Source organism: Peromyscus eremicus, chromosome 18 (genome assembly GCF_949786415.1).
Source record: "Peromyscus eremicus chromosome 18, PerEre_H2_v1, whole genome shotgun sequence".
NCBI classification, from domain to species: Eukaryota; Metazoa; Chordata; class Mammalia; order Rodentia; family Cricetidae; genus Peromyscus; species Peromyscus eremicus.
The window spans coordinates 67196-94536 of NC_081434.1; the positions used below are offsets into that span (position 1 = coordinate 67196).

At 40.3% G+C, this 27341-nt stretch overlaps 1 protein-coding gene across 1 annotated transcript; it reads right to left on the reverse strand.

The window, feature by feature from the left end:
• Positions 1-22905, reverse strand: LOC131895217 (zinc finger protein 431-like). The gene is made up of 4 exons (XM_059245632.1): positions 22721-22905; positions 4114-4240; positions 3886-3946; positions 1-2986 (listed from the first exon to the last, which is right to left on the reverse strand). The coding sequence occupies exons 1-4, from the start codon at positions 22817-22819 to the stop codon at positions 1438-1440; spliced, it is 1836 nt and encodes a 611-aa protein (XP_059101615.1). The 5' UTR covers positions 22820-22905; the 3' UTR covers positions 1-1437.
• Positions 22906-27341: the final 4436 nt, after the last annotated feature.

Here is a 27341-nt window from a genome sequence, read left to right on the forward strand (position 1 = left end):
GATTTGTATGAGAGCACACCAAGGATTACTCACATATTTTCTCTCTGACTGAACATCTTTTTTTTTGTTTTGTTTTGTTTTGTTTTTTGAGACAGGGTTTCTCTTTGTAGCTTTTGGAACCTGTCCTGGAACTTACTTTGTAGATCAGGCTGGCCTCAAACTCAAAAAGATTTATCTGCCTCTGCCTTCTGAGTGCTGGGATTAAAGGCATGCGCCACCACTGCCCGGCCCAGATTGAACATCTTAAATGAGGAAAATAACAGTCCTGTTAGGCAGGGTCACACCATTTTATCCAGATCATCTGTATTCGCTGAACTAGTGTTACTACAGTTATTTGGCTTCATTATAAGTTCAGACCTTTATCTAGATTCTTGATTGCCCTGGTCTGTGGACCCCAAAAAACAGCCAGTCAGGACATTTACGGATCATCTAAAATTGATTACCTGATTCTACATTGCTAATCTCAACTACTGCCAAAAGAAGAAACCCCTTTCCTCACTGACCAGTCAAGGCCCTGCCTGGAAGGGTTGCAGGAGTTTCTTCCCAGCCCTGGGCAGCAGAGGCAGGAGTAGGTGTGTTCAAATCAATTCTCAACTACATAGCTCAAAGCAAGCATGGGCTACAGGAGATATTGCTCTAAGCATAACAAAATAAATCAGTAGCACTTCAGAAAAATGACATTCTAAATGACTGAGAAACACTGGAGAATAAAAATAAAAAAGCAGGAATGCATTTAAAGAACATGAAATTTCAAAAACTATACCAATTGAGTTTTTACAATGATAAAAGTAATTTATTTCTAAAATAAAACATGTAGCTATATTGATTTAAATGAAGATTACACCCTTCCCTAGTAGAGGGAATGTCTTTAATAAGAGACTGATTGTCTTGTCCATAAACACGTGTTGGTTGCTGATATCTGTAACCTGACATGACAGTCAATAGCCTGTTTCTCAAACCTCTGAGCTGACTTAACTGTGTCAAACAAGACTAAATATATTTGAGTAGTAGAGTTCCCTAATTGGAAAAATGATTTATTTTGTAAATCAGTAGGGCTTTTGTCCATATGAGTTTGAAGGTACAAACAAAGTGAAAAATGGACATTATCATGCTAGACAAGATTGTTGATATTGTCAGATTTTTTCTTGTTCAGAATAAATAATCTTTTTTAACTGAATAAAAGTGTGTTGGCTAAAAATTTTACCAAATTTTTTATCGTCATATTCCCTCTGGTATTAGTGTTTCAGATCCTCAAAGATTATTGTGATATTAACAGATTGGTTGCAAACTAAAAATTTACTCTTGTAAAAGGCTATCACGAAATGCAAAACATTACCACACTGACTACAATTACAGGGTTTCTTTGTAGTATGATTTTTTTTCTCATGATTTAGAAGATTTCTGATACATGCAAAGGTTTTACCACATTGAGTATATTCATGGGGTTTCTCTGCAGGATGATTTTTTCTCATGATTTAGAAGACTTCTGATACATGTGAGGGTTTTACCACATTGAGTACATTCATAGGACTTCTCTACAGTATGTGTTCTTGTACGTGCCTGAAGATTATTGAGTTGTGAAAAGTCTTTACCACATTGATTACATTCATAGTGTTTCTCTCCAGTATGTAATCTTTTATGTTTTTGGAGAGTACTCTGATGTGCAAAGGCTTTACCACATTGTTTACATTCATAGGGTTTCTCTCCAGTATGTGTTCTCTCATGCATTTGAAGATGACTGTGTTGTGAAAAGGCTTTACCACATTGATTACATTCATAGGGTTTCTCTCCAGTATGTGTTCTTTTATGCATTTGAAGATTAGTGAGTTGTGAAAAGGCTTTACCACATTGAGGACATTCATAGGGCTTCTCTCCAGTATGTGTTCTTTTATGCATTTGAAGAGGACTTCGTTCAGCAAAAGCTTTACCACATTGATTACATTCATAGGGTTTCTCTCCAGTATGTCTTCTTTTATGTATTCGGAGATTACTGTAAAATGCAAAGGCGTTACCACACTGATTACATTCATATGGTTTCTCTCCAGTATGTGTTCTTTTATGTCCTTGGAGATGACCATGACTTGCAAAGGCTTTACCACATTGAGTACATTCATAGGGTTTCTCTCCAGTATGTGTTCTTTTATGTCTTTGGAGATGACCATGACTTACAAAGGCTTTACCACATTGAGTACATTCATAGGGTTTCTCTCCAGTATGTGTTCTTTTATGCATTTGAAGAAGACTCTGTTCAGCAAAGGCTTTACCACATTGATTACATTCATAGGGTTTTTCTCCAGTATGTCTTCTTTTATGGATTTGGAGATTACTGTAAAATGCAAAGGCTTTACCACATTGAGTACATTCATAGGGTTTCTCTCCAGTATGTGTTCTTTTATGGATTTGTAGATAATTGTGATATGCAAAGGCTTTACCACACTGATTACATTCATAGGGTTTCTCTCCAGTATGTGTTCTTTTATGTGTTTCAAGATTATTGATTTGGGCAAAGGCTTTACCACATTGACTACATTCATACGGTTTATCTCCAGTATGCAATCTTTTATGTTTTTGGAGAGTACAGCGATATGCAAAGGCTTTACCACATTGATTACATTCATAGGGTTTCTCTCCAGTATGTGTTCTTTTATGTATTTTGAGACTACTGTGACTTGCAAAGGCTTTCCCACATTGGTTACATTCATAGGGTTTCTCTCCAGTATGTGTTCCTTTATGTATTTGGAGACTACTGTGACTTACAAAGGCTTTACCACCTTGATTATATTCAAATGGTTCCTCTCCATTATGTGTTCTTTTATGTATTCGGAGATGACCATGACTTCCAAAGGCTTTACCATACTGATTACATTCATAGTGTTTCTTTCCAATATGAGTTCCTTTATGTATTTTTAGAGTACTCTGATGTGCAATGGCTTCACCATATTGAATAACTTCATGGGGTTTCTCTCCAGTATAATTTCTTTTGTGTCTGCAAGGATAATAGGTACATATAAAAGCTTTACCACACTTATTGCATTCATAACTCTTCCTATAGTATGAGTCATTCTACATTTGCAAAGTGAACCAAGATGAACAGAAATATTTACCCATTCCTAGTACTCATAGGGCTTTTCTGCAATGTGAAGTTGTTGATGTATTCCCAATGAAGCTCAAAAACCAATTATTTGTAAACCTGAATCACATTCAACAAATCTACTCAAAGTGCAGACTACTACATATCTTCTAATTGAGACAGAGAGAAAAAGATACATTTTTTCCCCATATCCCTATACCCATATAGCCTATATCCAGAGTGACATATGGTAAATCTATTAAGCAAAGAATAACAAACAAAAGGTTTCCACACTGTATTCACAGTTTGACTATCTGTTCCTCATAGACATGTGTATAGGAATTAAGGTTTCTCCACAAAAACTGCCCCTTGACTCTTGGTTCTAACTTCCCCTCTCCCTAAACTTATCAAAGTCACAACAAGTATATGAATAACAACAGCTTTACTATGGATTATTTGATTAGTAGAAAGCTTTAGATATATACTTATCACCTATTCAATGTAGTATACCTTTTGCAATATCTGACTGTTATGAAACTAAATGGATTGGCAGTTCTACAGCATAGTTCTCATGGGGCTATGATTCAAATGGTGATATCTGTTAAGGCATTGTTTCCTTATCTTCTCTCTTAAAAGAATGCCTTACAAACATAATTCACCTACCTGGTCTTAAGGTATATGGTTTTGTGAGAATTTAATAATCAACCATGCACTTTAAGCTGAGCTTATTTATATCATTGCTTTTCTTTACAACTTCCAGGACATACCAAATTTCTTGAGAGGCACATTTGTATCAGCTTGTACATGAAAATTACCTTCTGTGTCTTCTAGAACTTTCACAATGTTCTTCAATGTTATGGTCTTCCCAACTGTAGCCTAAAATATAGTACCAGAAAAATGTATGGTATATTATTGGAAATTATGCTATAATTGAGTGACTATCGTCAGTGAATCTTAGAACCATGCCTGATTTATTCAGCTCATCAATAACTAAGGAACAGTTGTCCCCTTATTTTAATATGTGAAGGAAAATTCAGTCTTACCTACAGTAGTGAGGTTCCAGTAGGTCTCCAGCATCACATCTTTATAGAGATTCTTCTGAGAAGGATCCAGCAAAGCCCATTCTTCTTGAGTAAAGTTCACATGCACATCATCATAGGTCACTGCATTCTGAAAGATCCCATACATGTGTACAACAAAAAGCATGATACTGACAACATTGTAAATGTATACTTCTTTGACAATATAGTCATATAATTCTGGTGTTTCCCACACTTAATCCATGACATGGACATTATAGTATCATCACAAAGGCACTTTAGAAGGAAACTGAATAGGAGGTTCACCTGTCATTTCTGCACCCTTTGAATGGGATATCACATTGCAAAAGAAATGACTATTAGCAGACAGAGAGACAAGCAAACAGATCAGCAGTACTGAGTACACATCGGAGAAATTGTGTTAACAATTACTAACTACAAAAAAAGAAAAATAGCAGGCAAGCTGGGTGTATTGGGTCATGCCTTTAATCCCAGCACTCAGAAGGCAGAAAGTGATTCTTCTGAATTGAATGTCACTCTAGTCTATGCAATCAGTTCCAGGGCAGCAAGAAGTATATAGCAAGACCCTGTCTCCTCTGCAAAAATCAATCAAACAAACAAAAAAATTAGAAAGAACTCAGAAGTTTTTACTGAAGTTCCTACAAAGAGTTATGTATTCCCTCCAGTTCTGTATTCATCTTCCAGAAACCTGAATGACCCAGTTTAACTCTAGCATTAATAAGATCTTATTAAAAAGGAATGAGTGTTTAAAGTTACAAATAGATGAAAACATTAGCAATGCAAATATTGATCATAAATAATTAACATAAGGCAGGAAAGATGGCTCAGTTTGCTGGTCTTGCATATAGGTAGGCTCAATTGCCATTATGTACATGGGGGATCACAATTACCCATTATTCCAAGTTCAGGGGTCCTGAGACCATTTTTTGACTACTGTGAGGACCAGGCACATATGTGGTGCATATTCATGCATATTGGCAAAATGCTCATATTTATTTTGAAAAATTCAAAACACAACAGGCAGGAAGAATGTCACACATCTGCAATCCAATTACTCAGAAGGCTCAGGCAGTATTAATGTCATGAATACATGCCATCCTGGGAAAGAGAATGATATCCTCTGCCAAATTTCAAAATTCAAGATATAGGTGAAGTTCAGCACAACAGCACATGCTTAACATGTACAAAAACCTACATTCCAGGCCTATCACCCAATAATATAAAAACACAGAAAGCCAGAAATGTTGTCCCACCTTTAATCCCAGCACTTGGTAGCCACAGTCAGGTAGATCTCTGAGTTAGGGGCCATCCTGGTCTACAGAGCCACTTTCAGGACAGTCAGGGATACACAGACAAACCTTGTCTTAAAAAACAACAAAATTAAAATGATAAAAACTGCAGGCTAGCAAAACAGCTTAGCATTGAATAGCAATTGTTTCTATTATATTTTATATGATTTAGGGATAGAGTCTATAATGATGGTGAAGGTATAACCACAGGAGATGGAAGCCAGCTGATCATTTTCAACCACAACATAGTAATGTTTCAACTACAATACCTACTGAGGAGGTTCTTCATTCAATCAACTACATTCTGAACCAGGTCACTATAGGCTCATGGCCATCCATGAAGAAAGTGCATATAGTCACTTCAATAATCCTAATAGTCTGTAACAGCCCCTACACTATTCAAATGTCCAAAGTCCTTCTGACACTCAAGACAATCTCTTGACTGTGACATCTTGTGAAATCAGAAAACAAATCATATCTTTCCAACATACAATGGCACCAATAGCCATTCTCATTCCAAAAGAGAGGAATGGGTACATAATGAGGGAATATTGGGCCAAGACAAGACAAACCCAGCAGGGCAACCATCAAATCCTATAGCTCTGTGCCAGACAGATAGGACTTCAGTTTCAAAGGGCTTAGAAGGCCCTATCCCTGCAACTTCTCATACATCTCTCTCTCTGGCTCCTTCCACTCTCTATACATAGCTCTCCATGATATAGATATTTTATAGCTTAGGCATCACATTTTATGGTCTCAAAATAAAACCTAGGGTTCATCCTCATAGCATCATGCAATAAACTCTCAGTCTCCTCACTGAGACTCTTGAATCTGCCAAACAAACTGCCTGTAACTGTGCTGAACTGAAACCACAGACTAAGAATCCATGATGTCAGATCTTTCTCATTTCCAGAAAAAGTTCAACATCAATGATACCCCCAACTTTGGTTTCTAAGCTGTGATTGGGCCAGAATTGCAGCATGTTTTTGTATGAAGTTGCTTACTGGAACTAAGAATCACTTTGCCTACTCCTTCCATTAATTGAGGGCACAGAAGGATGGATTTTTACCCTTAGGGTACCCTGCTAGGCATCCAATGTAGAGGGAAGGACTGCTGTGGAATGGTCTTTCTGTATACTGTGAGTATGTGTTGCTACCACTGGTTAATAAAGAAGCTGCTTTGGGCCTATGGCAAGACAGGCCATAGACAGGTGGGAAATCCAAGAGAGATAGATACAAGGAGAAGAAAGGCAGAGTCAGGGGAAATGCTGAGAGCCAGCAGGGAAGCAAGATGTAATAGAATACAGGTAAAGTCACGAGACACGTGGAAATACACAGATGAACAGATATGGGTTAATTTAAGATGTAAAAGCTAACTAGCAAGAAGCCTAAGCCATACACCCAACAGTTTGTAATTAATACTAAGCCTCTGAATGATTACTTTGTAAATGGCTGTGGGACCATGGGGCCAGGCGAGATAGAGAAAAGCTCTCTGTCTACAAAGGACTTCCTCTTTAATGGTGATAATCTCCCTGAAAATTTCTGCCTCTGTTTCAGCACTTGACTGCCATCTGAAACTACCTAGTGCTGTTTTTCTGTACAACCCCATAGAATGTTTATTTACTTCTGCCCCACTTGCTTTTTTTCAGTGTAGTCCTGAATAAGTCATCAGTAATAGCCATCCAAGAGATTCAATGTTCCAGCTCAGTAATCAGCCCATTATTTTTTAATTCCACCTTCCTCAATTTCTTGGGGCATGAGTAAAATAAGAAAGGTTTGGGGCCAAAATATCACACAAATGACCTCTAGCCTAATTTACCATGAATTCTGCTTCCCATTGAAATCCTAATACCTGGACCCCTACTGTCTGTCATTACTCTCAACACTCCCATCTTCCAGTTCCTACAAGAGCAGTTTATTAAGCTCTGTGTAGAGCTTATGGCTCTTGATATCCAAAGTCTTGATATCTTCCACATTCCTCTAAAAGATAGTATTCCCAGGTTCTGCCCAGCAACAAAGTCACTTTTGGTGTACCATTTTTATTCTAACTTGAATCTCTGATGCTGAGATTAAATTCTCTAACCAAAAGCTTCTTAGGTAATAAATAGGTTTATTTGGATGATTATGTCAGATTACAGTCCATCATTGTGGGAGCTTAGGATAGAAACTCAAGCTAGCAAATGAAGGTAAAAACCACAGGGAAACTTTGTTTCTTGGCTTTCTCTCTTACTTGTTCATTGTTTCATGTCCAACTAGCTCTCTTATCCAGCCCAGGCATACTTTCTTTGGGATATTGCCACCCTCAATGGAAGGTCCTTTGCACATCAATCATCAATCAACACAGTCTCTCACAGACATGGCAACCACCCATTCTGATGGAGGCACAGCCTCAATTGATGTTCCCTCAGAGGACTGTAGGTTCAAATATGTTGACTGCTGGTGCTAACTAGGAAACAGAGACAATCATATACAAGAAGGTTTTAAAAACCAAAACCAATGTATTAACCACATCAATGATTTAAATAGCAAAAATGCAAACATTGATGATAGTAACAACTGGAAAACACAGATAAACCAAGAAATGAGAAGAGGCAAGGCTCTAAGATCAAGAAGAGAAAACTAAAACTGTTTCTCCACAGAAAGTCTCTAAACCAACAAAAACTCAAGGAACTCATAACATAATATAGTAATCTGTCAAAATACAAAAATAGGTAAAGGTCCATCATATAACACAAAAGGCACCACTGACAAAAAGGAGGCACAAAGACAGACCTACAAATTTAACATGGTCCTCTTAAACAAGAACTACAAGATTCTAGCCAAAATCAAAAGTAAGTATCATCCCTTGAACACACCAGCCAAGAAGGCCAGTAGAAAAAGGCAACACTCAGCCAATACATGCTCTAAAAATCCAGAAAGCAAACAGAAACCCAGGAACAAAACTCCCATCCAACCAAGACAAACTCAGAAATCAGTACCTAGACCTATAATCACTCCAAACCCAGTTGCTAGACACCAGCACAGGAACATAATCAATACCAGCCAGGACACTATGTTATCACCAGAGCCCAGCTATCCTATCCCAGCAGGTACTGAAATTCCACCATAGCTGAAATGCAGGGGGGGGGGGAACCCTTAAAACTATATGGAGATGATAGATGTCCTTAGGAAGAAAACAAATCCCTCAAAGAAAGCCAGGAAAACAGAAATAATTGGAGGAAACCAATAAACCTCTTAAATAAAGAGAAGAAAAAACCAAATAGTTGAAGGAAACAAACTGTTCAAGAGCTGAAAATGGAAATAAAAGCAATAAAGAAAACACAAACTGCAGAATCCTGGAAATGAAACCAGTCTGGAAGGAGGAGCAGGAATGTCTTCCCAGCAATGGGCAGCAAGGTCAGGATTATGTGTTCAAAGCAATTCTCAATTACATACTGTGAGGCAAGCCCAAGCTATAGGAGACATTGACCTAAACCAGAAGTTCTTGACCTTTCTAATGCTGTAAACCTTGAATACAGTTCGTATCCCAGTAGTGACTGCCAATTATAAAATTATTTCCATTGCTACTTCATAACTGCAATTTTGCTACTTTTGAGAATTGTAATATAAACATCTGTTTTGTGATGGGCTTAAGTGACCCCTGTGTGAGCATCTTTGACTCCTGGGGTCATGACTCACACAGGTTGAGTAACACAGCTCTAAACTGACATAGATAGATAGATAAATAGCACTTAAGAAAAAAATAGAATGAATTTTTTTTTTTTTTTTTTTTTTTGGTTTTTGTTTTTTTGGTTTTTCGAGACAGTGTTTCTCTGTGTAGCTTTGCACCTTTCCTGGAACTCACTTGGTAGCCCAGGCCGGCCTCAAACTCACAGAGACCCACCTGGCTCTGCCTCCCGAGTGCTGGGATTAAAGGCGTGCGCCACCACCGCCCAGCTAGAATAAAATTCTTAATGACTGGCAACTATTGAAAAATAAAAACAAATAAGAGATTAGAGCAGTAATGCATTTAAAGAAAATAAAATTTAAAAAGTTATACCAATAATTGACTTGTTAAAGGGATAAAAATAATTGGAACAACATTTAGCTACATTGACTTTGAAAAAGACTAGGTAGGCCTCTCCCTGGTAGAGAGAATACCATTAACAAGAGACTGTATGACTTGTCCCATGTAAAATGTTAGCTGCTGAGTGCTGTAAGCTGACCCAGAGCTATAGCCAATGGCCTGTCTCAAACCTCTCAGCTGACTTAACTGTGTCAACCAGGATTGCACATATCTGTATAGAAGAGTCCCCTAATCAGAAACTGAATTACTCAATGGTTCAAGCTACCCTCCCTAAATCGTACCAATTCTTTCTGTCTTCATTCACATAGAAGAAATTAATACATACTGGAAAATTACTAGAAAGTCACCCACCCTCCCACATCAGGCCCTTCTTTATGATGGAGACACCTGCAGCTCACTGCCTTAAATTTCAGTCTGTGATCTAGCTATTGTCTAGTCTTTTTTTCCCATCAGTATACACTACTACAGGTTTTCTTTTAATTGTCACACATAGGACAAAAATTACATTTTAAGATTTAAGCATTATAGTACTGTGAAAAGTGCCAGCAGAGCTGATACTAAAAGATACATAGTGGCTCAGAAATATTGACCTGTGCCTGAACTAGAGAATCTGTGACATTCCTAGAGTCTTTTTGTCTAAAACTCAGCACTCTGCAGGCAACACTGAGATCTAAAGGGAATCAGAATTTATGATTCCTGATTGCAGAGTGCTAGTTAAAAATGTTTATGTAGTCATTGAGTTAGTTTAATTTGCCTGCTTGAGAGAATGCAGGGGCAAAAAGTCGAAGAGGCTATATACTCAGATAGGTTTTGAGTATACAATTTTCTCATCTTCTTGGGCTCTACAGTAATTTAGGTTATGATTCTTTTAAAATTCCTTATAAGATTACCTCTCAAGATAGATAATAAAGTAATGGATTCTTTCTTTACAACTACAGTTTACAGCCTGTCAATAAAAGGGTTGGCTGAGAAAATATGCTCCTTGCTTGCACATGACAGGCTTCTTAGATATATTACATGAGAGTTGTTGGAATGACTCTGTTTTTAATTCATGTCTTTACCTATGGAATGTAACCTTTCTTAGGACTCTTGAATTGCCTGAAAGATTTTGTTGGGGTATATAAGCAGTGAAAAAGAACAACATGAGAGAACAGCATGAGGAGAAAATATGAGTGAATAAAGAAACCATCAAGAGAGTGCATGAGTGTTTTCAATTCCCTAAAACCCCTCAGATAGAAAAGTCTTAGATTTGCTGATGCTGTGGAATTCCCTTCAAGCCCTGAAAGGCTGGCTCTCTGAGGCAGTGTTATATTAGGATTACTCATGCTGTTCCAGGAACATTCCAAGACTTTAGCAATTTCTGAAATCTCAGAAGGCAATGGGGGCCCCATGGAAAGCTCTGTAAAGCATCTGGGCACCAGGAAGTATTTGGAGGGCATTTGGGCTCAAAGAACAGTCTGGAGAGTGGCTTAGAGACTAAAGAATCAGAAGGCAACCCAGTGGCAGGAAGGTCCTTAAGAAGGGTAGGTAGATGCCTGCCTTACTTTCCCTGCATCAGGGTCTCACCTATATGACCATGGCAAGCTGTTCCTGGGCTGTTCCCAGCATCCTGCTACTCCTAACAGCAGCAGCACTATGACCTCTATCTCTCTGGGTTTCATCATCAGCCCTGATTGACTCTAGGGACTAGTCCTAGGGCTGCAAGTGATCAGGCGAGATGACACTGACACTCTTTAAGGTCCACAAATATTGGACATAGGCAAGACAGGAGCTGAGTTGGTGCATAGGGCCTGTGAGCTTGTGCAGCCCCACCTCCCTGCCTTCCTGGGCCACGCCTGCCAATCCCTACTAAACACACCCTCTCCCTGAGGCAAACCCAGCAGAAATCACTCAGCTCATCTCCTCATAAGCACAGCAATCTCTAGATGCACCCCCAGGCAAATTCCTCACATGCTCACAAACATTCTCCCCTCTCTGGAAATGCCCTTCCAGACATTCTTTCAGTCTGATTCAGAGGACCTGGGAGTCCTGTGGTGACCTCAGTTTTGAGGAAAGAGGCAGAATGAGGAGTGCTTGGCAGCTAAACTGGAGAGCTGCTCTAGATCAAGGCCAGTGGAGACAGCAGGGCCACCCATCCATAGGGCTCTGGAAGAGGAGACCTGGAACTCCAGAGCAGAAATCATATAGGAGCTGGAAAGCCAAAGCCAAGCTGGCAAGGCGGACAGACCCTGAGCCCTGCAAGAAGATCTAAGATGAAAGGGAAAACATAGCCAGTAGACATACTAACATAGAAGGATTTGGGGAGGATTTAATGAGATCCTATTCTTAGACAAAGTACTATAGGAAATTAATAGTTGGTTATCCAAAACAAAGTGGCCTGCCCTGAAATCATATAAATTGAAGAAATACCAAATGGACTCAGCAGCTCATATTTATTTTATGTGAATGGGCATATAAATATATATGCAATAATAACAAAAGGGTCATATTTATTTTATGTGAATGGGCATATAAATATATATGCAATAATAACAAAAGGGAAACAATCAGTTTGAGACAGAGTAAGTGGGGGCATGGAGCAGGCTTTCTTTTAGGCCACCAACCAGCTCTCAAATCATGACATGGAGACTTCCTATTAGTTATGAATGCTCAGTCTTAGCTTAGACATTTTGCTCCAGGGCTTTTTACATTTTTTCCCTTTCTTTCTTCCTTTCTCCTTTCCTTTCTCCTTTCCCTTCTCCCTTCCCTTCTCCCTTCCTTCCTTCCTTCCTTCCTTCCTTCCTCCCTTCCTTCCTCTCTTTCTTTCTTTCTGTCTGTCTGTCTGTCTTACTTTCCTGCTTATGGTAGCTGGCTAGCTGGCTGCTGTCTTGCTTCCAATCCCAAGCATGTTCCTCTTTCACCCTCATTCTTGCCTTCTCTCTAGATTCCTCCTCCTATTATTCTTTCTGTCAGTCAACCCTGCCTATCCCCCTTCTGCCTAAATATTGACTGTTCACCTTTTGGACCAATCAGGTGCCTTAGGCAGGCAAGGTGAAAAGAGCAACACATCTTTACATAATTAAACAAATGCAGCATAAAAAATGGACACATTCTTACATTATTCAAGCAATATTCCACAACAGGGGCATGAAGTGATTGGAGAGAGGAAGGTGAAGGGAGTTGCTATGTGTTTATATTTTAAATATTAATCATGAGGAATAGAGGTAAATAGAGAATTCTCAGAAAATAAAATACAAATAGCTGACAAACATTTAAAAGTGTTTAACATTAATACTTAGATACTGGGGAAATGCAAATTACAACTTCTCTCTGAATTTATCTCACCAAAGTCAGAATGCCTAAAATTTTAAAAAATGACAAGTGCTGGCATTGATGTGCAGAAAAAAGAACTCCATTTCAGTGCTTGAGGGAATCAAATTGGTGCAACCATTTTAAAAATCAGTATGGAGGTTCCACAAAAGGCTAACTCTAGATATACCATGTGACCCAGCAGTACCACTCCCATATTTATATGCAGAAGAAATTCCACATACTATTCCAGAGACATCTGCTAATTCATGTTCATTGTGATTATATTTACAATAGCCAGGAAATGGAAACACCCTATATTTGCATCAACTGATCAATGAATAATGAAAATAAAAAGGGTAATCTTATTTAGATACTGAGAAAAATGAAACTATGGAACTCACAACTAAACAGAAGGAGCTAGAAACAGTTATTTTGAGTAAGGTACTCAGACCAAAGAAGATAAACATCACATGTTTTCAGTCACTGTGGAGGTTGATGTTAAATCTTCAGATACGTGTTTCAATTGTAATACCCATACAGTTCATGAAACTGATAAAATGCCATGGGAATGGCTATGGAGAGAAGGGAGATAAAATGCACAGATACAAAGGGAAAAATGGACTAATGAGGGTTAAACTGTAATAGGGGGGTGAGATGGAGGTAGGATATACAAGGGAGAAGGGAAAGAGATAAATAAAACAAATGACTTTTTGAAAAAGTTAAGGAAACTTAATACACTTTTATATCACTAACATACACTCACACACAGAGAGACACAAACACACACATAGAAAGGTGAATAGAGAGGAGAGAGAGAGATAGATACAGAATTAAAATGGAGGTACTCTGAAACAGAACAATGCTCCTACTGGACACCAGAGAGAGACAAACAAAAATTCTTTGCCATGTATAAGTTACTTCTTTTGGAATTTTTGCCAACTAGGTCCTCCAAATCCCTCAAACATCACACTGTATTGCTATTGCTCTTGGTTATCCTCAAGAACTTGAGGAGAAGACCCTACTGATGAAGACATGATTGAGTAATAAAGCATAGCAAAATCAAAGTGGCTGGGTGGTGGTGGTGGCGGCGGCGGCGGCGGCGGCGGCGGCGGCGGCGGCGGCGCACGCCTTTAATCCCAGCACTCGGGAGGCAGAGCCAGGCAGATCTCTGTGAGTTCGAGGCCAGCCTGGGCTACCAAGGCGCAAAGCTACACAGAGAAACCCTGTCTTGAAAAACCAAAAACCAAAAACCAAAAAAAAAAAAAAAATCAAAGTGGCAAAGAGGCAGAAGCTTTATTGCTGTGGATATTGCTCTGTATGCTGTGAATGTGTTGCTCTGATTGGTTAATAAATAAAGTGCTGATTGGCCTGTAGCCAGGCAGGAAGTATAGGCGGGACAAGCTGAGAAGAGAATTCTGGGAGGAGTCAGGAGTCACCAGCCAGACATAGAGGAAGCAAGATGTGAAGGCAGAACTGAGAAAAGGTACCAAGCCACGTGGCTAAACATAAATAAGAATTATGGGTTAATTTAAGTGTAAGAGCTAGTTAATAGTTAGCCTGAGCTAATGGCCAAGCAGTTTTAATTAATATAAGCCTCTGTGTGTTTACCTGGGTCCAAGCAGCTGCAGGGCCATGGGAGCCGGGCAGGACCAGGAAAACTTCAGCTACAAATGGCACCCAATGGCTCGAGTTTCCAACTAAAAACTGAGAATACTTAATAAGCAATTCTAAATGGAGCCAAAAACTGGTTCCTGCTTCATGTCTCATGCGGGCAGTGAAACACCGCAACATGCGGTCTTGAACTACAATATGGTGGGTACATTGTAGCTGGAGTTTTCCTGCCTGGCCCACAGTCAGGGCAAATCTCTTTCACCTGCCAGTCCCACAGCCTCTCAGACCCAACCAAGTAAACACAGAGACTTATGTTGCTTTCAAACTGTATGGCCGTGGCAGGCTTCTTGCTAACTGTTCTTATAGCTTAAATTAATCCATTTCCTTTAATCTATAGCTTGCCACATGGCTCGTGGCTTACCGGCATCTTCACAAGCTGTTTCTCATCGTGGCGGCTGGCAGTGTCTCTCTGACTCAGCCTTCCACTTCCCAGCTTTATTCTCCTCCTTGCCCCGCCTATACTTCCTGCCTAGCCAACGGCCAATCAGTGTTTTATTGATTAATTAGCAACACATTTGCCATACATCCCATAGCACTTACCCCTTTTTTTTTTCCAAAAGGAAGGTTTTAACCTTAACAAAGTAAAATTACATATAATTTGGGAATTTGGGCGTAGCTTCTCTTACTGCTTCCTGCTGGAAGGGGGCGCTGTATCTTATGGGGAAACAAAGAAAATTTTAGAATTATGGAATAGTCCATGAGGCTGTATCGTCTGAGCCAGTTGCCTTGAAACCATTCTGGATGTTGAATCATCTGGGCCATGGTGTCATCGGAGACCTTTCAGGGGGTCTTGGCTGGTCAAACCTGATGTATCTTAATCTTAAACAAATCCATAGCCCCTGGCATTCTGTGGGAACAAAAGCAGAGACTCTTTTCCAAAGTAACATATTCTTACATCTAAATTTTGAAGTCAAGATATCTTTAAAATATGCATATTGGTTTAACTCAACTTCCTTTACAATCAAATATCTCTCTGAAGTTAAGAATCCCAAAGACAACACAATGCAGATTCTCTGTGTAATATTCATCTTTACGTGGCTTATTTTCTATATTAATTTTACTGTCTCTTTAAAGACTTTATTTTTTAAAACTATGTATTTGTTTCTATAACTGTATATATCACCTTTTTTTGTCTCTTTCAAGCCTACGTATATTTTACACACATTGTAAACTATTACATCTGAATCTGTCTTATTGTGAATCTCTTGCTTTAAACTGCAGCAGCTGTGGCTCCTGGCTCTGCCCACCTCAGCTTCCCAACATGGCTACGTTTACCACCAGCTCTGGGAGCTATCATGGGTCTATGCTTTTAGCCAAGCAGCATGTAGCCCAGAAACCTCTTTTTTTGTTTTGTACTGTCAAAGTCTAAATCCACCATGCAGCTTAATGTGCCACTTGCAGAGGCTTCATTCCCGCCATACTGCAGGTCGAGCGCACACACTAGGAACCCACCAGTAGCTCAAACCGGCAGCTGCCGCTCATTTGAGAGAGACAATTAGGAAGCTGTTTTTAGCTCCGTTTTAGAATCTTTTCTCAGGTTTTAGGTGGAAACTCTTGCCACCATGTTGGACGCCATTTGTAGCTGGAGTTTTCCTGCCTGGCCCACAGTCAGGGCAAATCTCTTTCACCTGCCAGTCCCACAGCCTCTCAGACCCGACCAAGTAAACACAGAGACTTATGTTGCTTTCAAACTGTATGGCCGTGGCAGGCTTCTTGCTAACTGTTCTTATAGCTTAAATTAATCCATTTCCTTTAATCTATACCTTGTCACATGGCTCGTGGCTTACCGGCATCTTCACAAGCTGTTTCTCATCGTGGCGGCTGGCAGTGTCTCTCTGACTCAGCCTTCCACTTCCCAGCTTTATTCTCCTCCTTGTCCCGCCTGTACTTCCTGCCTAGCCAACGGCCAATCAGTGTTTTATTGATTAATTAGCAACACATTTGCCATACATCCCACAGCACTTCCCCCTTTTTTTTTTATCTACCAATCTACTTCAGAGAAAATATGGGCATTGAAAAAACTGTAATTGGAGTTAACTTTCATTGTAGCAAAAGTTAGCCACTGGACAACAAAGTATCCTCGAATCAACTGCTGATGAACAGGACAGACAAGACACGAAACAAAGGACTACTGATTCTTGTCAAAACAAGTGTGGTTATGGCTTTATCAAAAGGCATCTTCTGAGGCCAGGACAATATGGCACCATCCCTGAAGTGGCCTTCGTAATCCGGGAAAGGTACAGTGCCCTTTTCTTCGAAGGCAGCTGAACAGGCAGTGGGCCAATGGCTTCTGATGTGCAATGGGGAGGTAGCTGAAACAGTTATTCTTGAAGAGTAATTAAGCTCACACCTCTCAACAGAAGAATGGCATTTAATAGAGGGATGTGGAGAAGAACGGGATGCTGAAATGAAGTCACATACACACATAGCCAAGAAGAATGGACAGCTGAATTAAAAAAACATCAACAATTTCCAGAATTTAAAATCCTGAATCATGACATGAAACTAGTGGAATTCAGGTATTTCTGGTATATAGACTGCTCTCACCCAATGTGAGGTTGAACTGTTGACCTTGTGTACATTCTACTTCACAAATGAGTCTGTCAGATACACTAAGCCTATAGGCTGAAGATGATGCCCCAACACTGCGGAGAAACCTCAGATGATTGTCCAGGCAGCTGGCTGTTTCTGTCAACTCACAAGTTTTTGGAAGTTGCTTGCATATACTTCCTGTTTTTATTTTTTTTGTTAGCTAATACTATTTTCTTCTTGGGTCTCTGAGGGAGTTGAAGATTAGTTAGTTATAGTTGACGATTAATTAGGATAGAAAGTGAATTAGATACAATAGAATAGATAATGGAATTATTTTCTCTGAATTTGTCAAATACAAATGGACTAGACATTGTTTAGGTATTTATTGCTTGTATATATTGTATATAGTTATTGTACTTTTGTATATAGTTTTTCTTATGTTAGTTATAAGCTTTTTCTTTTTTCCTTTTTATTAAAATAGAAAAGGGGAAATATGGTGATATTTTATTTGTATTAAAATGTTATCTGTATGTTAATAAATAAAGTTGCCCGGGGGTCAGAGCTATTAGCAAGCCATAGGAAAGCAGGGCAGTGGTGGCGTATACTTGTAATCCCAGCACTTGGTATGCAGAGCTGGGTAAGTCTCTGTGTGTTCAGGGATACAGCCATTATTGGACACACATGCCTTTAATCTCAATACCAAGCAAGGAAAACCTGGAGGCCTATACAGACAGGCCGTGACGAGGCGGTCATGTGGTTGGGTTTACAACCAATGAGAAGGCAGAACAGGAACACTATATAAAGACATTAACACAGGGGTAGTGAGTTCGGAGAGGTAGGACCACTGCAGGAGGAAGGGTAAGGTTTTAGCTCTTAGCTCTGACCTCTTGGCTTTCTTCTTTGCATTGGTTCTGTGTCTCTTATTTAATAAGAAGGTTGGTTGCATCTACAGTACATGGCACATGGGTTTGACCTACAGCATGGCTGCAGATTCCTGCCACAGTACACAGAGGCATCTCCAAGATGCACAGTTCGTTGCCTGGTGGATTTAGCCTTTACTAGTTAAAAAAAAAAAAAAGGTGGTTTTTGGGCTACATGCTGCTGGATGGAGGCATGGACCCACCTAGAGCTGGCGGTAAACTTAGTTCCGCCATGTTGGGAAACTGAGTTGGGCAGAGCTAGCAGCCAAGGCTTCTGCTTCAGTACTAGCCACTGCAGTTTAAAGCAATAGGTTCACAATAAGACAGATTCAGATGGAATAGTTTACAATGTGTGTAAAAATGTACATAGGCTTGGAAAAGAAAGATAAAGGAATATATACAGTTATATAAAGAAATAGAGTTTTGAAAAATAAAGTCTTTAAAGAGAAAGTAAAAGTAATATAAAAAAATAAGCCACATAAAGATGGAAATCACACAGAAAGTCTGGATTATATTCTCTGATATTTTTAACTGCAGAAAGACATTTGATTGTGAAGGCTGCTCAGTTAAACCAATATATATATTTTAGAGGTATTTTGACTTGAAAATTTGGATCTAAGGATATGTTGCTTTGGAAAGGAGGCTCTGTTTTTGTTTCCACAGGAAACAAGAGGCTATGGGTTTGTTCCAGATTAAGATACATCAGGTTTGACCAGCCAAGACCGCCTGAAAGGTCTCCAATGACACCATGGTCCAGATGATCCCAACATCCAGAACGGTTTCAAGGCAACTGGCTCTGAGAATACAGCCTCATGGACTACTCCATAATCCTAAAATTTTCTTTGTGTCCTCATAAGAATACAGAGCACTCATCCAGCAGGAAGTAGTATGAGAAGCTACGCCCAAATTCCCAAATATACCAAGCTGGCTTTGAAGACAGAATTGGCTCACTCCTTCTCTAAACCCAAGCATATTGCCAAAGAAAAGGTTGAGAGATTCTTCTGTCCTGTCCCATATCAGAAGAGCCCTCTGGTGTAGGACAGAGGAAAACCAATATTTTTATTTAAAGCATGTTGATTATAAATGCAATCTCTTTCTAAAGAAGGGGATAGTAGAGATATGATAGTATGAAAGGGTAGATTAATGAACCTACTTTAAAGAGTAACAACTTGTTTAGAAATGTTTTACATTGCTATGGATTTTAGATTATTGATACAAGTGTAAACTTAATTTTGTTATACTGTATATATATTTCTACTCTCGTTTGAGGTATTATACATAGATATAATTCAATTAGATAGGTAATCTTCAAACACTTCAAAGACCTACAAAATATGGCAGTTAAAATGTTTTAAAAATTTAGACTTTCTGGACAGTGCGAAATGACTGCTCCTGGCAGCACCAATTTACTTCAGAGAGGAGGATGGGCATCGAAGACACTCTATATGGAGTTAATCTTCTTGCCAAAAATAGCCATGTGGGCAAGAAACTGTTCTTGCCCAGACTGCTTGACAAAATGATGTATCGACTGGACATACACGAAGAACACTTAGCTATACTGACTTCCCTGATAGAGAGAATGTCCTTAAAAAGACACTGTGTATGACTTTGTCCCATAGCCACTAAGGGCTGTTAGCTGACACATGGAGTTACAGCCAACAGCCTGTCTCTCAAACCACTGAGCTGACTTAACTGAATCAGCCCGGATTGCACATACCTGCATGGGAGATTTTGCTAATTGAAAACTGAATACTTAGTAGCTCAAGCTATCCTCCCTAAACTGTGCATCCACCAATTCTGTTTGTCTTCCTTCACATGGAAGGAATTAATGCATGATGGGAAATTACACAGAAAATCACTCACCCTGTCCCATCAGGTCCTTCTTTGTAATGGAGAGGCCTGCAGCTCACTGCCTTCAACTTCGGTCTGGGATCTAGCTATTGTCTAGTCTGTTTCCCCCTGCACTGTACACAGTACACTGCTCCTCCTCTTCTGTTCTGAAGGGAGAAGCCATGCTCCACACACAAATCCTTTCCCTGTTCTGCAATGGACAGCCTACTATGTGGCTCAAACTGGCAAGTTTAGAACTCTGATGTGCTGCAGACCTATAATCCAAGAATTTAGGGTGGTTAGTCAGGAGGCTAGCAAGGGCAATGCCCTGTGGGGCAGCAGAAAAGGTTCAAGTACACCTCAATCAATATGGGAGACCTTAACTCAAAACTGCTTTTCAAAAAGGCGGGAGATGCAGCTGTTCAAGAATTATAATACCTTCATAGCACACCAGGACTTGATGTTGGTTGTGACCCTGTAACGGCTCCTTAAGCAGCATGTTAGAGGCCTTTGAAGGTAGGTGGGCCTTTAGGTAGCTTGTAAATCTGGCTTGTCTCATTTGTTATGGGAATGTAGCTTAATAGCTGATTAATCCTGGTGAACAAACATTTACATCTTACCATACTAATTTCTAACAACAGGCATGGTTAGCATACTACTTATCTTTGGGGTATTTGGGATGCAGCCCTCCCTCAGCTAAATTCTACTTTATGTGACTTAATGTCTCCTAAGAACTGGTAAATCCTTATACCATCAATTCTACTTTTCTACATCACAGTTTAGCAGTGGAATGCTACTCTACACAGGAGATAGTGTTTACAAGCTCCACGTAGTTAATTCCAGATGGATCCTAAACCTAAATGTTAAATGTTAAAAGTACAGAACTTCTGGAAGATACTAGAGAGGCCAGTGCTCTCTGAGTTTGGCAAATCTGGTGATGTCTCTCTCTCCACATGTGACAATATAAGCACTATAGGCACCAGCATTTCACAGTGATGTTAACAACAAGGATATTTCTAAGCACAGTTCCACTCCCAATGCTCTGCACAAACACAGCCCAGGGAGTGAAGTTATTCAGAGGCTGCCAGCCTGGCCCAGGGAGATGCAAGGACTAAACAGGACCGTGCTGGACCAGGCAGGACCAGGCAGGACCAGGTAGGAACTTGCCAAACTGCTCTAGGGTAGTAAAATAGAAATGCCTCAGAGTAGCTAGGGATAAGAAACCTTTTTATCTGAGGGCAATTAAGAATAAGTCTCTGTCTAACTGACTGGTAAAATAAGGAAGCATACATGCTTTCTCTTTTACTTCATCTTAAAAATGGTCTCTGACTCTTTCTGTCTCCACACAGTTACAAATCTCCACATTGCTACACTCTGTACATACAGCTACATATCTTTCTTATGGCCATACACTTCTATACACAGTTACATCTATTTTCACATGTCTGCACATCTTTCTTTTACATACATTACTCTTCTACTTTTCTTTTTTATGTAGTGTCTTCTTCCTTGCCTCCACACAGTTATAATTCTCCACACGGCCATAGCTATACATCTCATATACATAGCTCTCTCACCATGTAATACCTTACACCGCTCCTACACGCTCTCATACAGCTCTTTACACAGTTCCTATATGTAGCGGCAACTCTTTCACACACTCACTCACACACACACACACACACATGCTTCTTCTATATCATTCACTCACTCTTAGCTCACTCACTCTCTCATTAATTCATTCTCTCATCCTCTCTAGGCTGCTTCTTCATCTCTCACTCAGCATACATACACTTTACTCACATTCTGCACAGCTTCATCCCTACAATGATGCTGTTCCTTCCTTAGCCAAACTCTGGACAATTATTTGTTACATTTTTCAGGGCCCAACCTATTCTCATAACACATGAAGTCACACAGTTTTTCTCAGGCTAGTAGGGACACAAAGACCGGCCAGTGAGAGTATACACTTGGCCTTGCACTTAACTTTTTCCCAGATGGAGAACAACATTGAAATTCAGGACTAAACAGTAACAGTAGGAGGTAGAGCAGAAAGAGAAGGACTGCAAAGAACCATGTCTCAATGTAAACAGCCTAGCCTTGATTTAGCAATAAACAACACCTGGGAATTAGTCTTTGTGTATTTTCCACAGGGGCAGTTTAGTCTGATTGAATCTGTTCTCAAGTCTAAAATTAGCCGTCTTTGAGAATGAAAATATTGTTACTTTCCTGTGTCAGTAAAGAGGAATATTCTGGTATTACTTCTATACATCAGAATTATACAGCTTAAACAGAAATCAACTTCCCGACCATCCACAACTGTAAGTGTGCCCAAAGACGTAAAACACACTACCAAAGGGCTGGGGGAAAAAACCTCCACAGCTGTTCTTATTAGGAGGTAAGGTGGTAACGGCACATGAGGAAGTTACAGACAGAAAACAACCAGTCAGTTACAGGCAGTGACCCCACTGCTTTACCTAATGGGGCCACCCCGTGGATTTTATTTAGTGGGGCTCCATCATGGACTTTCCCTAGTGGGACTCCCCAACAAAGAGTTATACATCTGGTGGGTCCACCTGTAAAACGCGCGCTGTCACCTGCTGTATATTCCCACAGCCTCCTACAAACAAGGATATTTCTAAGCTCAGTTCCACTCCCAATGCTCTGCACAGACACAGCCCAAGGAGTGAAGTTATTCAGAGGCTGCCAGCCTGGCCCAGGGAGTTGCAAGGACCACTTAGGACCACGCTGGACCAGGCAGGACCAGGCAGGAACACGCGGAACTCTGTGTCTGGCCATTGGCTCCCACCCAGGCAGGGGAGGACGCACCAAAACCACCTCCGTGCCTCAGCAGGCCGCTCCACCTAGTCTAAGGACAGCGGCCCCTCACTCACCACGACCAGCCACTCCTCCCCGCCAGGGGGCAGCGGTCCCTCGCCTCACCAAGACCAGCCACTCCTCCCCGCTTGGGGGCAGCGGCCCCTCACTCACCATGGCCGGCCAATCCTCTCTTCCTGGGGACAGCAGCCCCTCGCTCGTCTTGGCCCACCATTCTTCCCCATCTGTGGAGAGCAACCACTCGCTCACCATGGTGGGGCTACCGAGCTGACCCAGCTCTCTACACAACCGAGCCCAAGGTGCAGCGCAAACCGCAACTTCCGACTTCCTCACAAGAGCTGCGCCTGTAAGCCTGGCTCCCGGAAGAACCCTCCCATCTGACTGGCAGGTCCGCTAGAAGCTCTGATTGGCTAGTGAGGCCTGAGTGACAGGACCAGGTGAGCAGAAGGAACACAGCACAGGGGTTCCCAGCCTTGGCATCCAATCTAAGGACAGACCTATTCCAGATTGACTGGAGATTTGTGCCAAATTCAACGGCAAGTCTCTTGTTAATGTGAATCAGTGGGTCCAGTTTTAAAAGGAAGTACACAAATTCAAAAGGAGGCTAGTCAGACAATGTTGCACCAGAGGCACACAGAGTAACTCAAAAACATTATAAACAAAATCTACAGTGGCATGGAGACTGATAACCACAGCCTCTTGTGTGGAAAGTGTTGGGTTCTCAGAATCTGAAGCAATACCTTTCCAAAGACCCTGGCCCCAGACCACTACCACCTCTCCCAAGCATATTCCCAGTATTAGAGATGGAGCTCTGTTTTTGCTCTGTACAGCAGGGCCTTAGAGAAACCGCTCAAAGCCTAGGCAGATTGTCAAACTCGTAGAGACCTAGTTTCAAATATCTTCTAGAAGTTATGCATCTTGCTTTTGACATGTATGTGTAAGATCCATTTGTAGTTAATTTGTGGAGGTTGTAAATGTGTGTCATGTACTGGGTAGCACTCCTCTACTAAGCTGTGATATAGAAGAGTACGACGGGTGATAAAAAGGATTGACCAATGCTTAGGAGATAGTAATTCACACAAAGTAGAATTTAGCTAAGGGAGGGCTGCCTCTGAAATACCCCAAAGATAAGTAGTGTGTTAACCAGGGCTGTTAGAGATTTGGATGCTAGGATGTAAATGAGTCTTCACCTTTTATGTATACTGTTGTTGGTCACATGTCTGTAGTTAAAAACAGTGAGTGCAATGCTTATCCATGGAGGATAGAGACACTCTGTGTAAAGATCTCTCTATAGTAAGCTGGGGCATCGTAGTTTTAAGAAAGATTTCTTAGTTGTGTTATACTGGATGCTGTAACATCAATTCCATGATGTTTTGTTTAGTTTTTGCTGTTTCTTAGTATTGACTATATACTGGAATTAAAATCCATAAGCATGGTTATAGCAGTGATGCCATATATTATATGAAGAGTGTCGTGTGTTTTCTCTAGGGTTTAGTTTAACAGATTGTACCTAGGAAATATTAATTTATTACATTGTCTTAAACACAGTTTGTATTCAGCATTCTTTTTTTAGTTGTTGTTGCTCGGCACTATCTTAACACAAACAACTAGCACCTTCCTATGATCAGCTGTGCCTGCTTACAAAGGATGCCCACCACTAGGTTTGCTGACTTTTGATATTCCATCATGGAAGGAGGTATCCTCTTTTTCTGAGTTTACAGCCTCTTTTGAATGTCTTTTGGCATCTAAATCTGGATTTCTTCAACACTCCTCCCAAAGTCTTCATCTGCAGTTCCTTTGCAGCAACAAAGTCACTTTTAGTGTAACACAATATGTTCTAACTTGGCTGCAGATATGTGTGTCAGGTTACAGATCTCAGAAGCTAACATGAAACATATGGACAAGGTCAAACAGTATCTTATTCATGCCATTCCCTCTGCCAGGGAATGGCCTGATATTTTTCAAAGTAAGGGTAGCTATGTGTTTTTTCAATTATATTTATCTTTTAAAAGTCTATTATTGGTATCATTTTTTATTTCATTTTGTTTTAATGCACTACTGCTCTTACCTCTATTTCTTTCATTTCTCCAGTGTTTCTAGGTCATTAATTGTTTCACTCCTTTTTTTCCTCAAGTGCAAAATTAGTTATTTATTTCTGTTTAGGGCAATGTCTCCTGTAGCCCAGGCTTGCCTCCTGATATGTAATTTAGAATTGCTTTGAACACCCAATCCTATCTCTGCTGCACAGTGCTGGCAAAATAGTCCTGCAGCTCCTTCCAGGCTGGGTCTTACCTGGTTAGTGAGAAGGAAAAATAAACCAGTTTATAATTGTTCTCCAATCTCTCTGACTTTTATTGGGCATGTACAAATGAAGAGGACCTGTGCAATAATTGAATTCACTGATCAACTTTAATCAGGTTTAGTTACAGCACAGACAGGGCGGGGCAAGAAGGAGAGTGAAAGCTTTCCTGCTGTGACAATAGTCGACATTAGTAACAAGTACTGAAGTAATCAATCTTAGATGATCAATAAATGTCCTGACTGGTCACAGACTAGAAAATTAAGAATCTGGACAAAGAACTGAACTTTTCGGGCTGGGCAGTGGTGGTGCATACCTTTAATCTCAGCACTTGGGAGACAGAGGCAGGTGGACCTCTGTGAGTTCGAGGCCAGGCTAGTCTACAGAATGAGTTCCATGACAGCCGGAACTGTTTCACAGAGAAATCCTGTCTCAACCCCCTCCCCTAAAAAAAGAAGTGAAGTTTCATGAAACTAATTATTTTAGTTACTCTAGTTCAGCCATAATAGACTATCTTTGTAAATGGTGTGGTCCTGACTAACAGGACTGTTATTTTTCAGGTTTAAGATGTACACCTTGAATGAAAAATGTGAATAATTCTTGATATGCTTTTGTACAAATCCCTAGTCACTGGAGAACATGGTAATAAATTCTGTTTCCACTTTTCAGAATAATTTTTGGGATTATAATTGCATCATTTCCACTGTCTCTTTCCTGCCTCCAAGCCCAAGTGTGTCACTCATTCCAGGCTGGACCTTTACTGTTCAGTGAGAAGGAAAAAGAGATAGGAATGAGTGTCCTAATGCAGCTCAGGCTTTTATTGGGGAGTGGTGATGCAGAGATACTTGTGTAAGAATGGGAATTCATTGTCCACACATTATAAGCTGTCATGTCCACAGTGCAGAAAGGTAAGTGTGGAAGGAACCTTTAAAATTTCCAGTTTTGTCAGCAGTTGGGATTGCCAATGGGCAATCAGTTAATCAATTATAGGTGATATACAAATGTCCTGAGTGGCCATTTCTTGGACTCCCCAGACCACGTTCCTTGGCCAGGAGATGGACCTGTCCCCGTTCTAATGTTAGGTCTGCACCCAGGACAGAGATTCTATTCTCTTGACTAAGGGCCTTTTAACAGGCCTTCATTACTACTTTTAACTTTCCTCCTTCCTAAGGCCCCTAGAATCACTCAACATCCAAGATCAGAGCTCCCAAAACACTTTTGGCATATCTGGTCTCCAGCAAGGATGAAACTGCTAAGAGTCCCAGTGACACTTCTAGCTTTTAGTCAAGAAAGCAACAAGTTACTTTTCTGGTTTTTTTTTAAACCCTAAATTGTCTAGTTGATTTCTACCTCCAGTTCTCATAGATGCATACAGAGATCCACTTCCTCTCAAGTTTTTCCCAGGCTATGTCCTCTAGCTCCTCCCCCAAACCACAAGGTCACATGTCATTAGGGCTAAATCACATATAGTACCTGGAAAAGAGGCTGTATACCCAGAATAAGGGGATACCTCCTTCCATGATGGAATATCAAAAGTCAGCAAACCTGGTGGTGGGCATCCTTTGTAAGCAGGCACAGCTGATCATAGGAAGGTGCTAGTTGTTTGTGTTAAGATAGTGCCGAGCAACAACAACTAAAAAAAGAATGCTGAATACAAACTGTGTTTAAGACAATGTAATAAATTAATATTTCCTAGGTACAATCTGTTAAACTAAACCCTAGAGAAAACACACGACACTCTTCATATAATATATGGCATCACTGCTATAACCATGCTTATGGATTTTAATTCCAGTATATAGTCAATACTAAGAAACAGCAAAAACTAAACAAAACATCATGGAATTGATGTTACAGCATCCAGTATAACACAACTAAGAAATCTTTCTTAAAACTACGATGCCCCAGCTTACTATAGAGAGATCTTTACACAGAGTGTCTCTATCCTCCATGGATAAGCATTGCACTCACTGTTTTTAACTACAGACATGTGACCAATAACAGTATACATAAAAGGTGAAGACTCATTTACATCCTAGCATCCAAATCTCTAACAGCCCTGGTTAACATACTACTTATCTTTGGGGTATTTCAGAGGCAGCCCTCCCTTAGCTAAATTCTACTTTGTGTGAATTACTATCTCCTAAGCATTGGTCAATCCTTTTTATCACCCGTCGTACTCTTCTATATCACAGCTTAGTAGAGGAGTGCTACCCAGTACATGACACACATTTACAACCTCCACAAATTAACTACAAATGGATCTTACACATATGCCCCGCCTGCAGGGCTTCAACGGGTTCTCGACCACCCTAAGGACGGAATGATAGGGACAGGAGATACAAGGAAACACACCAAGTCTGGATTCTGATCAAGGTGCAACTTTATTTTTCTCCAAGAGGGTTTATATAGTTTCTGCAGGGTAGGGGGAGCAAGAAGCTGTCATCTGCATAAGGTGGGGCAAGCTAAGGATAT